General features: G+C 43.7%; 1 protein-coding gene across 2 annotated transcripts in view; it reads right to left on the reverse strand.

The window, feature by feature from the left end:
• The window catches only part of LOC147107141 (uncharacterized), a 79,414-nt gene that overhangs the window by 38,542 nt on the left and 23,826 nt on the right, over positions 1 to 17,046 (reverse strand). For both annotated transcript variants that reach the window (XM_086008252.1, XM_086008253.1), the window contains exons 2-3: positions 10,126 to 10,220; positions 3,003 to 3,186 (exon numbers count right to left, since the gene is read on the reverse strand). In XM_086008252.1, the coding sequence (XP_085864378.1) occupies positions 3,003 to 3,186; positions 10,126 to 10,220 (279 nt within the window). The remainder of the gene's footprint in view (positions 1 to 3,002; positions 3,187 to 10,125; positions 10,221 to 17,046) is intronic.

Genomic DNA, 17,046 nt, shown 5'->3' on the forward strand with positions numbered 1-17,046 from the left:
ATGTACACAAATCTTTGATGGTGGCAGGACAAGTTGTGAAAGCTGTTAAAAAAGCATTTGGGACACTTGGCTTTATAACAGAGGCATAGAGTACACAAGCAAGGAAGTTATGCTACAACAACAACGTGTTTATATAGCACCTTTAGGGGGAGTCCAGAACCAGGGGTCACAGTCTAAGGATAAGGGGTAAGCCATTTAGGACAGAAATGAGGAGGAATTTCTTCACCCAGAGAGTGGTGAACCTGTGGAATTCTCTACCACAGAGGGCAGTGGAGGCCAATTCATTAAATATATTCAAGAAGGAGTTAGATATATTTCTTAAGGCTAAAGGGATATGGGGAGAAGGCAGGGACAAGGTACTGAGTTTGGATGATCAGCCATGATCGCATTGAATGGTGGAGCAGACTCAAGGGGCCGAATGGCCTACTCCTGCTCCTATCTTCTATGTTTCTATGTTAACATAGTAAAAAGTCCCAAAGTGCTTCACAGGAGTGTTATGAAACAAAATTTGACACCGAGCCACATAAGGAGAAATTAGGGCAGATGACCAAAAGCTTGGTCAAAGGTTTTAAGGAGAGTCTTAAAGGAGGGAAGAGAAGTAGAGGGGTTTAGGGAGGGAATTCCAGAGCTTAGGGCCCAGGCAGCTGAAGGCTGCTCAAGAGGCCAGAATTAGAGGAGTGCAGATATCTCGGGGAGTTGTGGGGCTGGAGGAGATTAGAGAGATAGGGAGGGGCGAGGCCATGGAGAGATTTGAAAACAAGGATGAGAATTTTAAAATTGAGGCATTGATTAGGTCAGGGGTGATGGGCGAACGGGACTTGGTGCGAGTTAGGACGCAGGCAACCGAGTTTTGGATGACCTCAAGTTTACGTGGAGCAGAACATGGGAGGCCAGCCAGGAGTGCATTGGAATAGTCAAGTCTAGAGGTAACAAAGTATAAACCTTTATAAAACATTGGTTAGGTCCCAGCTGGTGTATTGCGCTCAATTCTGAGCACCACACTTTAGGAAGGATGTCAAGTTCTTAGAGAGAGTGCAGAAGAGATTTACTAGAATGGTACCATGGATGCAGTACTTCAGTTATTTGGAGACTGGAGAACTGGTGTTGTTTTCGTTAGAGCAGAGAAGATTAGGAGGAAATTTGAGTGAGGTTTTCAAAATCATGATGGGTTTTGATGGAGTAAATGGGGAGGAACTGTTTCCAGTGGCAGAAGGGTCAGTAACCAGAGGACACAGATTTAAGGTGATTGGCAAAAGAACCAGAGGCGACATGAGGAATCATTTTTTTTTAATGCAGCAACTTGTTGTGATCCGGAATGCACTGCTTGAAAGGGCGGTGGGAGCAGATTCAATAGTAACTTTCAAAAGGGAATTGGATAAATACTTCAAGGGGAATAATTTGCAGGGCTATGGGGAAAGAGCAGGGGGGAGTGGGACTAATTGGATCGCTCTACCAAAGAGCCGGCACAGGCACAATGGGCTGCACGGCCTCCTTCTGTGCTGTATCAGTCTATGATTCTAAGATTAGAGAAGCTTAAATTCTACAGTTTGGTGAAGGCCAATCTTATCAAGCTATATTAAGTATTAAATAGAAACATAGAAGATAGGAGCAGGAGTAGGCCATTCGGCCCCTCGAGCCTGCTCCGCCATTCAATGAGATCATGGCTGATCATCCAAATTCAGTACCCTGTCCGTGGTTTCTCCCCACATCCCTTGATCCCTTTAGCCGTAAGAAATATATCTACAGGAAACTCTTTTTTTATCCGGCACCGCGGGACCGGCGTGGTGCCGGTTTATCAAATAGTCCAGACTACAGAGGTATAGTAAAAGGTACGAGAGCTCCGTACACAGCAACAAATCCAGGCTTCCCTGTTGCTTAGCAACAGGTGCAGGAACCCTGGCCACAGACCAAGCGTCCCTGTTGCTTAGCAACAAGTGCAGGAACCCTGTTTACACAGCCACAGATCTAGCCACTAATATGAAGTAAAACTTACCTGAACCTACTCCTGAATTTTGCAGGTTAACAGAGATTTCTGGTTATTTAGGTGCCGGTAAATCGAGAGTTTCCTGTAACTCCTTCTTGAATATATTTAATGAATTGGCCTCAAGTGCCTTCTATGGTAGAGAATTCCACAGGTTCACCACTCTCTGAAGAAATTCCTCCTCATTTCTGTCCTAAATGGCTTACCCCTTATCCTTAGACTGTGACCCCTGGTTCTGGGCTCCCCCGCCATCGGAACATCCTTCCTGCATCTAGTCTGTCTAGTCCTGTTAGAATTTTATAAGTTTCAATGAGATTCATTGACAAGGCAAACTCAGAATATTACCTTGTCAGTCAGGCCAGTGGAAATGTAAGACATACATTTAAATGAACTTAGTGAAAAGTAAATTTGAAACAGACCTCAGAATAAAAACTAAAGGGTGATAAATGTTTGGAATAATTTACTAGGTAAGGTAGTGGAATCAGAAACATTGAGGGAATTCAAGATGAAGTTGAGTGCTGGGCTGAGTGAGTTGAAATACTAGAGATACAAATTCGAAAGGCCAGACAGATATCCTTTCCGGTCCTTGGATTTTTCTTATATTAACAGCACAGTTTTAAAAATAAAAAGTATACAAGTGTAATTTTGATGTAAGGAAATTGTAGTGTAAATGCAGCCTAAATCTGGAGTTGGAGCATGACTAAATAACAGCGAAAAATACAAGAAGATTCCGTGGGGCAGGTAGTCTTGCCCTGCTTTGGATTTGGGCTAGGCAGCAAGTGCACAAGTTGAGCCATTAGCAGAAACTGCTCTGCCCCGACACCACGCTTGTAGTGTAAATACACTCCTGGATTCCGTATGGTGCCACACTAAACTTGTTCAGTTATAGGAACGTCAATGTTTTAATTACAAAATGCAACAATGTTCCATTCTAATGTACAGAGCTAAACCCTTTGTACCATAATGTATGCAAGGAGATGAAAAAATAAACTAACAGTAGCAGAAAAAGAAAATCCCTCACCTTTAGAAGGTCAAATACATCTGTAGCATCCAGGCGGTAATCACAGAGTCTGTGCAGAATTTCCACAATTAATCGGGAAGAAAGAGCCCTAAAGTGTATTCCCTGCAGTGGGTTTTCCTTCCCCTCTTCGAGTTCCCATCGATGCCGTATGATGTCTTCAAGGTACATGTGGAAATTCTCTATGCTGATGAGATAAACAAAGTACTCATAAGTGGCCGATTCAACTCAGAAAATGAACAAAGTGCCTTCGTCAGTGCCACCTCCCTTCCTGCAAGCTTCAAGTCACAGTAGGATTGACTAAATGCTGTGCCGAGTTTTTGCAGCAATTTGAGTCAAATAATTCTGCAACTGCGATGACATTGTTTGAATTTCTAGAGTTTGATATTCTGGAGACATAAAGAACACATAGCGGGAATGGTAGCATAATGGTTATGTTACTGGACCAGTAATCCAGAGGCCTGGACTAATGATCCAGGAATGAGAGTTCAAATCCCACCACGGCAGCTGGGGAATTTAAATTCAATTCAATAAATCTGGAATAAAAAAAGCTAGCATCGATAATCAATAACTATCGGATTGTCGTAAAAACCCATCTGGTTCACTAATGAACACGAAATCTGCCGTCCTTACCTGGTCTGGCCTATATGTGACTCCAGACACAGCGCTGTGGTTGGCTCTTAACAAACCGCTACAGAATACAATAATAATAAAACAGCCTGACAGTCACTCATAGAATCACACCTTTCAGCCAATGTCCCAGACTCCTCCATCTCCATCCCAGAGGTGACAGTACAGTGGTATACAGTCGGGAAGGAGTGGCCCTGGGAGTCCTCAACATTGAATCCGGATCCCATGAAGTCTCATGGCTTCAGGTCAAGCACGGGCAAGGAAACCTCCTGCTGATCACCACATACTGCCCTCCCTCAGCTAATGAATCAGTACTCCTCCATGTTGAACACCACTTGGAAGAAGCACTGAGATTAGCAAGGGCACAGAATGTACTCTGGGTGGGGGGACTTGAATGTCCACCACCAAGAGTGGCTCGGTAGCACCACTACTGACTGAGCTGGCCGAGTCCTGAAGGACATAGCTGCCAGACAGGGCCTGTGGCAGGTGGTAAGAGAACCAACACGAAAGAAAAATATGCTTGACCTCGCCCTCACCAATCTACCTGTCGCAGATGAATCTGTCCATGACAGCACAGGTAGCAGTGACCACCGCACACAGTCCTTGTGGAGACGAAGACCAGTCTTCACACTGAGGATCCATATCGGCCTCCACCATCACAGAAGCCAGTCTTCTGCCAATCCGATTCACTCTACGATATCAAGAGCGCACTGGATACAGCAAAGGCTATGGACCCAGACAACATCCCATCTGTCGTGAAGACTTGTGCTCCAGAACTAGCCGCGCCTCTAGCCAAGCTGTTCCAGTACAGCTACAACACTGGCATCTATCCGACAATGTGGAAAACTGCCCAGGTGTGCCCTGTCCACAAAAAGCAGGACAAATCCAACCCGGCCAATTATCACCCCATCAGTCTGTTCTCAATTATCAGCAAAGTGATAGAAGGTGTCATCGACAGTGCTATCAAGATTACTCACCAATAACCTGCTCACCGATTATCAGTTTGGGTTCCGCCAGGATCACTCGGTTCCAGACCTCATCATAACGTTGGTCCAAACATGGACAAAGGAGCTGAAATCCAGGTGAGGCAAGAGTGACTGCCCTCGACATCAAGGCAGCATTTGACAAGTGTGTGTCATCAAGGAGCCCTAGTAAAACTGAAGTCAATGGGAATCGGGGGGGAAAACTCTCCACTAACTGGAGTCATACCTAGCACAAAGGAAAATGGTTGTGGCTGTTGGAGATCAATCATCTCAGCCCCAGGGCATCACTGCAAAAGTTCCTCAGGGCAGTGTCCCAGGCCCAACCATCTTCAGCTGCTTCATCAATGACCTTCCCTCCATCATAAGGTCAGAAATGGGGATGTTAGTTAATGACTACACAGTGTTCAGTGCCATTCACAACTCCTCAGATAATGAAGCCGTCCAGGTCTACACGCAGTAAGACCTGGACAACATTCAGGCTTGGGCTGATAAGTGGCAAGTAACATTCACACCACGCAAGTGCCAGGCAATGACCATCTCCAACAAACAAGAGTCTAACCACCGACCCTTGACATTCAACAGCATTACTATCACCAAATCTCCCACCATCAACATTCTGGAGGTCACTTAACTGGACCAGCCACATAAATTCTGTGGCTACAAGAGCAGGTCAGAGACCGGGTATTCTGCGGCGAGTGTCTCACCTCCTGACTCCCCAAAGCCTTTCCACCATCTACAAGGCACAAGTCACGATGGAATAGTCGCCACTTGCCTGGATGAGTGCAGCGCCAACAACACAAGAAGCTTGTCACCATCCAGGACAAAGCAGCCCACTTGATCAGCATCCTATCTACCACCGGCACACCATGGCTGCAGTATGTACCATCTACAAGATGCACTGCAGTAACTTGCCAAAGCTTCTTCGACAGCACCTCCTAAACCCGCGACCTCTACCACCTAGAAGGACAAGGGCAACAGGCGACTGGGAACACCATCACCTGCAAGTTCCCCTCCAAGTTACACACCAGCCTGACTTGGAAATATGTCGCCATTCCTCCTTCATCGCTGGGTCAAAATAGTGGAACGCCCTCCCTAACAGCACTGTGGGAGTACCTTTACCACATGGACTACAGCAGTTCAAGAAGGCAGCTCACCACCACCTTCTCGAGGGCAATTAATGCTGGCCTTGCCGGCAACGTCCACATCCCAGGAACAAATAAAAAAACATGCTGGGTACCGATAGCGATTGGAAAATATCAGAATTTGGGGGACCCAGGCTTCAAAAGAGCATTGATGCGTTGCAAAAGATGTTATATGTGCCAATTGTATAGAGGTTCACATTGCACATCCAAAACCTTAATAACAAGATTAAGAAACAGAGGGGAAAGCTTTTAGGATCAAAACCAGAGAATCTTGATTAAATGGTAAACGTACTGTTGACATCTGCACAGGAAGTGCTCGGAGGAATCAGTTCACTGATCTTGTCGTTATTTCAACTGTATATTAATTCAGCTGCATCACACGACCAAGCTCAACAACTTCTCCCACCCAGTTTTCGGAGGCCAGCAAGTTAAAACAATTAAAAGGTAAAAATTAAAGGTAATTCTCCCTCATTAATCTTGCAAGGCTCTTTCAGTTTCACCTGCCAGGTTGATCATGTCTGTCGAGATCCATGACCAACCTCAAAAACTGCGTCACCCAAAAACAGCCGAAATCCGGCTCCATGAAACATAGAAATAGTTTTATACAAGTTTGTATTACGTGGCTACAACCACAGGATTAAAAAGGTAGAAATACTGCAATAACTTCGACTGGATTAGACTGTGCTCGCTCCCGGTCCAGCCACATCTCTTAAAAAAATTCTCATCCTTATTTTCAATTTGCTCCATGGCCTCACCCCTCCAGCCCTATAACCTTCCGAAATCTATACGTTTCTCATATACTGGCCTCTTGTACGTCCTCGATTTTTAATCGCTCCACCACTGGCGGCCGCGCCTTCAGCGGTCTAGGTCCTAAGCTCTGGAATTCCCTCCTTAAAACTCTCCGCCTCTCTCCTCCAAGATGATGCTAAAAACCTATCCCTTTGACCATCTGTCCCAATCTCTCTTTATGGCTCGGTGCCAAATTTTGTTTGATAACGCTCCTGTGGAATGCTTCACTATGTTAAAGGTGCTATATAAATGCCATTTGTTGTTGGATTATAAATGCTGCAGTTTGGATGCAACCCTTTCAACTCAAGAACCCAAACTGGAACACCCGCAACTGTAAGAGTACAAAAAGTTACCCCCCACCGCCCCAGACCCAGTATTTTGCTTAAATTGTCAACTAAATGTGACCTGCTACAATGACTCTGTAAAAGCAATATCGTCTTGGGAGAGCGGTTAAAGTCACTGCATATCGTTTGTTGATTTTCTGACACGGAACACCGTGCGCCTTCAAGAAAATTAGATCTCAGACGGCAACGCCAATTTTCCAGAGTGGCGTTTCAGCTTAGAACGGTTTGGCGCAGGAAAACAAAAACATAATTTGCCACAGTTGTTTAAAGTACAAAGGTTGTGAAACATAATCAACAACACCACAGAGAGTTGATTAAGTGTTGAGAGACTTTTCATTTTCAACAGAAGCTTCAGAAACACCTAGGAGTGTACAGCTCACGACACATTACTCTGCTGCACATTTAAGATCAGCTTTAATTCTTGCCCTAGTTTTCTATGACAAGAGTTCTACGGCACATAGGAAATCAGTACCTTCACCACTCCACAGTTAGCTGTTATGTGTGTATCTTTAATGATGACATAGATGGATTATTTGTTTTCCCGGCAGTGAGGCAGTTTACCTAACACCGCAATCTAGGACTGACCAAACTCCATTATCAGTTGGTCTCAATTGTCAGTTTCCCACGGTGCAGTGAATTCAGATGCGGATAGAGTCCAGGAGGAGCTGACCTCGAAACTGAGCCAGAAATATCCTGCTGGTGGTGAGCTGACCTCAGTCAGAGCAGCCGCTCTCCTATGGGAGAGAGGAAATAGCGAAAGAGGAAGAGAGAGGACACGTCACTCACACCCACCAAGGTCACACTGAACGGATTGGAGAGGTTGCTTTTCTGTCCCTCAGTGTGGTACAGGGGTCGAAACACATGCAAAAAATTTAGTCCGTTCACAAAACAGCTTCAGCTAAAACTCAAGTCTACCCCTACGGTGGTATATGAAACAATGAACTGTACTACTGCCAATGCTTATTACCGTTGCAAACAATTCACGCAACATTGCAGTAGAGTTAAAAGTGCAGAAGAGAAAGAGGTCTCAAAATAAGCTGGCCTTGAAACTACGCAGTGGGAATATAGGTATAAATACTTAATGTATTTGCCTGAAATTCCTCAAGCCATTTTAGCAGATTAACCCATTCACGTTAAACAAGTTAACAACTTGATTCAAATAGCAGAGAGAGGAGCTTCAAATACATTAAGACAATTATGCCATAACATCATTTCTGGGCTATTATGTTTGGATTTCATAGGACAACAGTGAAAACTCAATGAGACCATTAATGGACTCAAACAAAACCAGACTTTAACGCAGACATGTAATTATGGGACTGAGATATAGCACATAGTTTAGGATTAGCCGTTATAGGAACAGGAGTAGGCTACTTAGCCCCTCGAGCCTGTTCCACTATTCAATGAGATCATAGCTGATCTGTGACCTAACTCCATTTACCCGCCTTTGCCCCATATCCCTGAATACCTTTGGTTAAGAAAAATCTATCAATCTCATTTAAAATTAACAATTGATCTAGCATCAACTGCCATTTCGGGAAGAGAGCTCCAAACTTCTACCATTCTGTGTGTGTACAAGTGTTTCCTAATTTCACTCCTGAAAGGTCTGGCTCGAATTTTTAAACTATGCCCCCTAGTCCTAGACTCCTCAACCAGTGGAAATAGTTTCTATCTACCGTAACTGTCCCCCTTAATACTTTGAAAACTTCGATCAAATCACCCCTTAACCTTCTAAATTCTAGGGAATACAACCGTAGTTATGTACTGTATTGTACAGGAAACTCTCTGGTATCCGGCACAGACGGGACCGGGATGGTGCCGGTTGATTAAAAATTCCAGATAACGGAGAGGGTTATCTACCGAGGCTATTTTTAACAAACAAAGTCATACTCCTGTTATTGAGGTGTTTGGACTTCCGACAGCGCCAAGAGGCCGAGTAGTGGCAGTTTGGAGAACTACCCCCACTGACTAACTCGGCCACCGCGGGAGACTCGGCAACATTTCCGGTTATTGAGATGTTGTTTTCGGAGTATGAATTTTGCCAGTTAAGAGAGAATTCCGGATATTTAGGTGCCGTTTAAACGAGAGTTTCCTGTAGTTTAGAATGCACATCCTTCACTTTCCTTTCCACGGGAACGCAAGAGTTGCAAGTAATTGATATACTTCATTAGAACTGCAATAATCAGGACATGTTTGCTTCCACTGCAGTAAACATGCTGAACTAGCACTGGGAAACAAGATCAGAATCTTAACAACCCAGAACTTTAACATGGAGACAGTTTAACAGGTGTGAACCGAATAAACAAAGCATCAAGTGAGTTACCTGCAGCACCAGTAGTACAAGCACAATACACCACTCTTAATATAGTATTCTGCAGTATCCTTCTTAAAATTATAATTTATAATAATTATTGCTCTAATGAAGAAATATGAAGTGGAGTGGGTAGTGACTTTGCTTAAATTTGGCTCACCCAAAATAGTTCCATATCTGCCAAGGAGATTAAAATATATATACTGTAGGATGAGGTGTACACAGCAAATAGTTCTACAACAGTTTAATACAATCAGATGATAAAATCCGTTGGGAGTGTTTAGGACTACACACTGCAGAAATCCTGCTTCGCCCCCCACATTCATTGCAATTCAACGTACCATTAATTCAAAAACTGCATCAATGCAGGTGTGAAGTCAATTAACAAAAAGTTTGGATTTGACATTTCATAATGAAAACTTAATTTGCGAGAACAAGCTTTCTCAGAGTTTATTTCAACCACATCATCTTCTGTAATATACAGAGTTTACTTTCAGATTACTGGAGTGCATTCTTCAAACTTTAATGAACAAAGTTCACTAAATTGCAAGAGTCTTAATCAGTGCTCCCGCCCTGTAAGCTACGCTTTGTTCTGCACAGCCTGTTTCCTTTTAGTGTGCGGTCCCTTTAAATTTCCGCGCATGCTCGGTATTTACAACAAAGCCGGTGAACGGCCTGCAGGAGACCTTGCCCATTGCTGCATGGCTGCGCAGCTTAGAGGGAACATTGGTCTTAATCCTGTCTGGCTAATTACTGAGATACAAACACCAGAGAGGCAACACACTGTTGCACACCTGTATGGATAGCCGGCAACCCCGACATCTCACTTCTACCGAACTGGCAGTAATGAACTCAATTATCCCAACTTGAACAAATTAAAATGCATGTACATTAATGAACATACTCCGGACTAGCTACACTATTTACCTAATATCTTTGCGTTGGTAACATCCTCGAAGTAGTTTGGAAACCAAGTCCTCTAAGAAATCCCAGTTATCGACCAGCAACGCGTCTTCGAATTCCTGGAACAACAAAAAATGAGCACCAATAAAAATTATGATCAGCGCATCTTTTCTCTTTTCATCAGAAATCAATTTTAGCCGAAATTTAAAAATATTTCAGGTAACTGGACAAATCGTCCAAATATAACCCATTGTGTCTTGCTGGCTGGTAGGATGCCCTCCCAATCTCTTTCCCCCTCCCCTCTGTGGCAAGCAGCGAAGAGTCAAGATCTGCTCAAACCACTCCAGGTGGGGGGGGGGGGGGGGGGGGGCGGAATTCCTGAACTTTCATTGTCACCTTCAGTTTCCAGAAACCAGATTTATGCATCCCTAAACTGGCTCTCGAGATATAATTAACAATTGTGAATAGTTAAAACAGCAAACAGATATTCACTTCCCAGCTTCATTATCTGTTATGACAGTTACTCATCAATTTTCCGGGAGCTTGCCCGGGTTAAGTCATCCCGTACAGTTTTCCCAGGTTTAAAGCAAAGTGGATAAAACATATAATTCTTGTTTCAGTTCCATAATCACAATACCTTAAGATACTTAAAGCTAACGCCATGTCAAATGTCCTGTGGCTCAGACAGCTTTGTACATCTTGTGACTGCACTTGAATTCTAGAGAGATTCCCACGTATTACACGCTCACAGGAGGCAAGGATATCTTCCAGAGGTCAGTCAGCCAGAATGAGAATTAACTCTTACTAGAATTAACTCTACAGAACACAGCTACTGGAGAAAGTGCAAAAGATTTACAGGATAGTATCAGAACTGAGAGATTACAGCTATCGGGAAAGAGTGAACAGATTGGGAGGCTTTTTTCTGACGTAGTGAAGACCAGATAGAGGACTTTAAAATTATGAATGGGTTGGACAAGGTAGATGTGGAGAAAATGTTCCCACTTGTGGGAGAATCCAAAGCTAGGGGCCATAAATACAAGATAGTTACTAATAAATACATTTAGGAGAAATTTCTTTACTGAGAGAGTGCTTAGAATGTGGAACTCGCTACCACAGGAAGTGCTTGAGGCAAATGGCTTAGATGCTTTCAAAAGGAAACTAGACGAGTACGAGAGAAAGGGGAATAGAAAGATATGCTGAAAGGCTGAGATGAGTCAGGTGGAATGGGAGGAGACTCGTGTGGAGTACAAACACCAGCACAGGCCAACTGGGCCGAATGGCCTGTTTCTGTGCTGCATATTCCATGTAAAAAAAATTTAAGAGTCACTATTGTAGGATTGGGCAGTTACACTAAGGTAATAAATTAAATGGTTATGATATTCCCTTATTATTAAAAGGCTAGTTCTTCAGACTGTTTTAAGTGTAAATATAATGCGGAAATTCTGTGTTCACCATGACAGCCAAGTGTACTGAGAAACTATGCTCCCTGGATGGCGGTTGGCCTCTATGAACTTTCACTGTGTGGCCAAGTTTGGCTAGAGCTTGAAGTAGAAAGTCTCCTGCAAATATACTGCTCTCCCTGTTTTAGTGTCATCCACAAATTTGAAATCTTGAGTTGGTTTCAGAATCCAGGGTGAACGGGATTTGGTGCAAACTAGGGGACGGGCAGCCGAGTTTTGGATGACCTTAAGTTTGCATAGGGTAGAACGAGGGCAGCCAGCCAGGAGTGTGTTGGAATAGTCAAGGCTAGAGGTAACAAAGGCATGGATGAGGGTTTCAGCAGTGGATGAGCTGTGGCAAGGGTGGAGATGGAAACAGGTGGTTGGAAGCTCATTTCACGGTCAAATATGACACCAAAGCCGCGAACAGTCTGGTTCAGCCGCAGAGAGATACTAGGGATAGGGATGGAGTCGGTGGCTAGGGAACAGAGTTTGTGGCAGAAACTGAAGACAATGGCTTCAGTCTTCCTGATATTTAGTTGGAGGAAATTTCTGCTCATCCAGTACTGGAAGTCAAGACAAGCAGTCTAACAATTTAGAGACAGTGGAGGGGTCGAGAGACGTGGTGGTGTGGAAGAGCTGGGTGTGGTCAACGTACATGTGGAAACTGACGCTGTTTTTGGGTGATGTCACCAAGGTGCAGCATGTAGATTAGAAATAGGAAAGGTCCAGGCATAGCTCCTTGGGGGACACCAGAAGTAACGATGCGGTAAGAGAAGCCATTGCAGATGATTCTCTGGCTACAAGAAGATAGATAAGAATGTAACCAGGAGAGTGTAATCCCACCCTGCTGGACTACGGTGGAAAGGCGTTGGAGGAGGAGGAAGTGGTCAACCGTGTCAAAGGCTGCAGGCAGGTAGAGAAGGGATAGTTTACCTTTGTCAGTCACATAGGACGTCATTTGTATCACACAGTGTAGCCACTAGAATAAATTACATATTTCACAACTTTAAATTGCATTTTTGTGAAAACCATGACACTTGGAATTGGGGAAAGAAGGGCTAGTGTTTCTGACTGACATCTCGCTAGTGTTTCTGACTGACATCTCTACATGTCTCTATGTAGTAATATCATGGACTTGAAGCTTACAAATGGGGGCAGGGCAGAATCCACTTCAAAAAGAAACAGATCAAATAGAAAAATAAAAATGGCTTTCAGCAACTGGATAAGTAATGATTCAAATAGACTGCCTCCTCTCCCTCCATTTTAAAACTTCAACTCCACGGTACCCCTACATGAAGATCACTGACACGGAGCGGTTGGATTGAAACTCGCCCTTCCCCTCCCCAATCACAATTTCATGGGGTTTTTGGGTTTCACACTGGAAAATATAAATTATTTCAGTGGCTACACACTGCTCACCTTTTAACTTTTACGTAAATATTTCATGTGCCAGTTCATGCAAGAGACACGAGTTTTACCTTTGATCATAACGCCGGTATTTGAAATAATATAAAATTAAAAGATCACAAGTCCCCCTCCGTGCCAAGTGAGATGTGAAATATACCAACTGAATGATGTCAGTGACACCATCTGTTAGCATTGATGTTGCCAGGTAACTGAAAAACTTGCCACGGCACAAGTCTCATCAGAGTGGTCGAGTGTTCTGGGCTGGCACAAAGGCCCCATTTGACACCAGTGTATAGTTTACATCCGCACTGAATTTAGTCATATCAAAGTAATAATAGGAACAGCGGGAGAAACAAAATCCAAACTCCTACGCTCGGTTCTAGAACAGCCATTTGATTTTATCAAGGTACAGGCACTGCTAACAAGCAGTGACTGAACTGAAAGCTTACAGCTCACCAGAGAAGCTGTGCGGAATTGTGAGCTGTTTCAGTTAAAAGTTCTTGTCCAGTGTATTCCAATGACGAATAAGCACATTTTACTGCGCCACTGTTTAAATGCACTGATACTTCTGGTCAGAGTGATGTGGCACATTCTTTCCATATAAACAGGAAGCTCGACTTAGGATTTAAGCAACTTGAATTATCAGCAAATATATTGGTAGAGAAATACTAGTTTAATCTGCAGACGCTATTGACAACTAAAACAGGTCTATTCTAACAAGCACATTTATCACGGAATTAACAGTTAAATTACTTTTAAATGGCACCAGTGTCAACATCATAACGTTGTGCAATTTCCTTCTTGTGTAATACTCTTACAGTATTTGGTATGCATTTCGGCCACACGCCATCAATTCAAAATGAAACTTTTTCTTCAAATTGCATGTGGGAACATCAATAAAGAAGAAAAAGACTTGCACGTCTTACAGGACGTCCCAAAGCACTTTACAGCCAATTAAGTACTTCTTGAAGTGTAGTCACTGTTGTAATGTAGGAAACGCGGCAGCCAATTTGCACACAGCAAGATCCCACAAACAGCAATGTGATGATGACCAGATAATCTTTTTTTTTTTTTTTTTTTATAAATGATGTTGATTGAGGGATAAATATTGGCCAGGACACCGGGGAGAACTCCCCTGCTCTTCGAAAATGTGCCGGGGGATCTTTTACGTCTACCTGAGCGCGCAGACAGGGCCTCAGTTTAACATCTCATCCAAAAGACGGCACCTCCGACAGTGCACCACACCCTCACTGGAGTGTCAGTCTGGATTTTGTGTTCAAGTCCCTGGAGTGGGACTTGAACCCACAACCTTCTGACTCAGAGGAGAGAGTGGTATCCACTGAACCACGGCTGACGCAATGACAAACCCGTAACCACAAAGTCTTCACCTTCGCGCTTTGCAGCTCAAAATGTCTTCTGCAAATTCTCAGTTTGGAAGGACAAAAATCAATAATTGTTCAGCTGGGCGTACTTCCAGTTAATGAAAACTTGACACGGCCGTTTCACTTGAGAAATCCTAGTGACAACAGTATTATCTTGTATCACCTGTGGCCTCCGTTCCCTGAGAACGCAGCCCCATAGAGAATGCAGCCGTCACCCTTCAAGCTCCTGTGAACTACTTTCATACATGTGGTCTCTAAACTAGTGATTTATATGTCCCGCAAGTAGCGCCTGCATCGTGCAAATATACACATCACCACCGCCCACTCCCAAATCTGTCAAAAACAATGATGCAACTGTGATGACACACAGCAAATTAAACCCTAACTGCCCCCACACTCAGATACGTAATCTTAACCTGCGGATTCCAGCTAGACACGGATGCACCACATCCCCCAGACCTCTAAACAGTACGGAGGCTCCAAACGGCATTGTAAACTAGCCAAATGTCAAGCTATTTAAAAATATTACTGATTACAGGCTGTTTAAATTTAACAGACTGCAGAGTCAGGCCTTTTGTGGAAAATACTGCCACAGCAGCTGGAACCTCCTAATTGACTCGAACCTGAAGCACTTTAAAGTTATGCAGCCTGACAATCACCACTCAGCAGTTCGATTTCCATAAACCACTAGACTCCAGTGCTTATTTTAAACTCTCAATCTTACAGAACAGAAGGAGACCATTCGGCCCATCGTGTCTGTGCCGGCTCTTTGAAAGAGCGATCCAATTAGTCCCACTCTCCTGCTCTTTCCCCAGAAACCTGCACATTTTTCTTTTTCAAATATATATCCAATTCTCTTTTGAAAATTACTATTGAATCCACCACCCTCTCAGACAGTGAATTCCACAGCATAACAACTCGCTGCACTGAAACTTCTCATCTTGCCTCTGGTTCTTTCTGCCATTTATCTTAAATCTCACAACCCACCCGCCTTATTTACTCTCATTAGCCAATGGGCACAAATTGGCTGCTGCACTTCCTACATTACAACAGTGACGACACGTCAAAAGTACTTCATTGGCTGTCAAGTGCCTTGGGACATCCTGGGGTTGTGAAAGATGCTATATAAATGCAAGTCTTTCTTTCAAAACCCCTCATAATTTTGGGCACCTCTATTAAATCTCCCCATAACCGTTTCTGCTCTAAGGAGAACAAGCTCAGCTACTTTAGTGTCGCCTCATAACTGAAATGCCACATCTCAGGTATTCTGATAAGTCTCCTTCACGTCCTCTCCAAGGACAAACTGTTGAAAGAACAATGGTATCAGTACTTGCACCTGCAGCAGATTGAATAATTCCAACGTCACCCTGTGATTTGTTTTCCCCATAGACTACTGCTCTCCTCTGCGCATCACACATCTGAAAAACCACCATCCATCCCTCGTCTCTGAACGCCATCAAGACTGCACCCTCTGATGACTCATAATAATACAGCAAAAACCTCAGGACACAATGATCTAAATGCTGCAAATATAAAATATGTAATACATACACAATCTGTAAATAGAAACTGTTAATTGTAAAGACTATGCCGACTCGGGCATCCAACATAAAGCAGCTGCAATTGGTCTGAATAGTTCCATAACATTTTTAAAAACGCAATTCAGAGACATATTATGGCAGACTACATAGCCAGTGCCAGGCTGAAAATCGCTGAACCAGCCCCATCTTTATAGTATGTTTTTGTTTTGCAAGATAGGTATTAAACAAACGTGTCTGCTAATCCCAATGGCACTTGTACAGCACACTACAGTTGCAGAAGAACTGAAGTAATCACAAGGTCATTTAAAGGCAACCTCTAAGTAGGATATGGTAGTATAGCGGTTAGAACATAAGAATTAGGAGCAGGAGTAGGCCATACGGCCCCTCGAGCCTGCTCCACCATTCAATATCACGGCTGATCTTCGACCTTAACGCCACTTTCTCACCCGATTCCCCAAGAGTCCAAAAATCTAGCTCAGCCTTGAATATACTCAACTGTTATAGTACTGGACTAATAATCCACTGGTTGAGAGTTCAAATCCCATGGCGAATCATAAGATTACATTCGATAAAATCTGGTCATCTGTGGGCATCCAAATACAAAGGAATATAAATCAGGTAATGTCTGTGGTAAAAAGGGGGGGGGGGGGGGGGGGGGGGATTTTAATTTCCAAGCCATTCAATCGTCCAATGCCGAGTCATCTAGTATTGACAGCTGAAAGATTTGCAGATGTCATAAATGATTGTAATACATACGGGTACAGTAATTGGGTGATCCTATTGCAGTACCAGATCTCCATCTGGGGAAACACCTGGGCAACAGTGACCACAGTGGCCCGGATTTCATGATCAGCGGCAAACGCCATTCATTACACTTGCAGCTGCCCACAAACTTTTACTGGGCTTTTGCGCGGCAACTTAAGTTATCGGGAGTGCGATCCAGCGCAGCGCTCTCCACAGGGGATCTGTGTGAACAGGACAAGCAACAGCGTGTCTCTTCAACCAGATTGAAGAATCCTTAACTGAGACACACAGAGTCTAAGTCAGCCAAACCAAAGTTGCTGAAAATGTTATGCTAGTTCCAGATTTCAAGAGAGCAGGATTTGCCAAGATGGCAGAGGACTTGAACTGGATCGACTGGGCGGGGATATCACCAGCACAACAGAAAAATTG

Source organism: Somniosus microcephalus, chromosome 15, assembly GCF_052327205.1.
Source record: "Somniosus microcephalus isolate GS21.2 chromosome 15, FLI_Smic_1.0, whole genome shotgun sequence".
Lineage (NCBI taxonomy): Eukaryota > Metazoa > Chordata > Chondrichthyes > Squaliformes > Somniosidae > Somniosus > Somniosus microcephalus.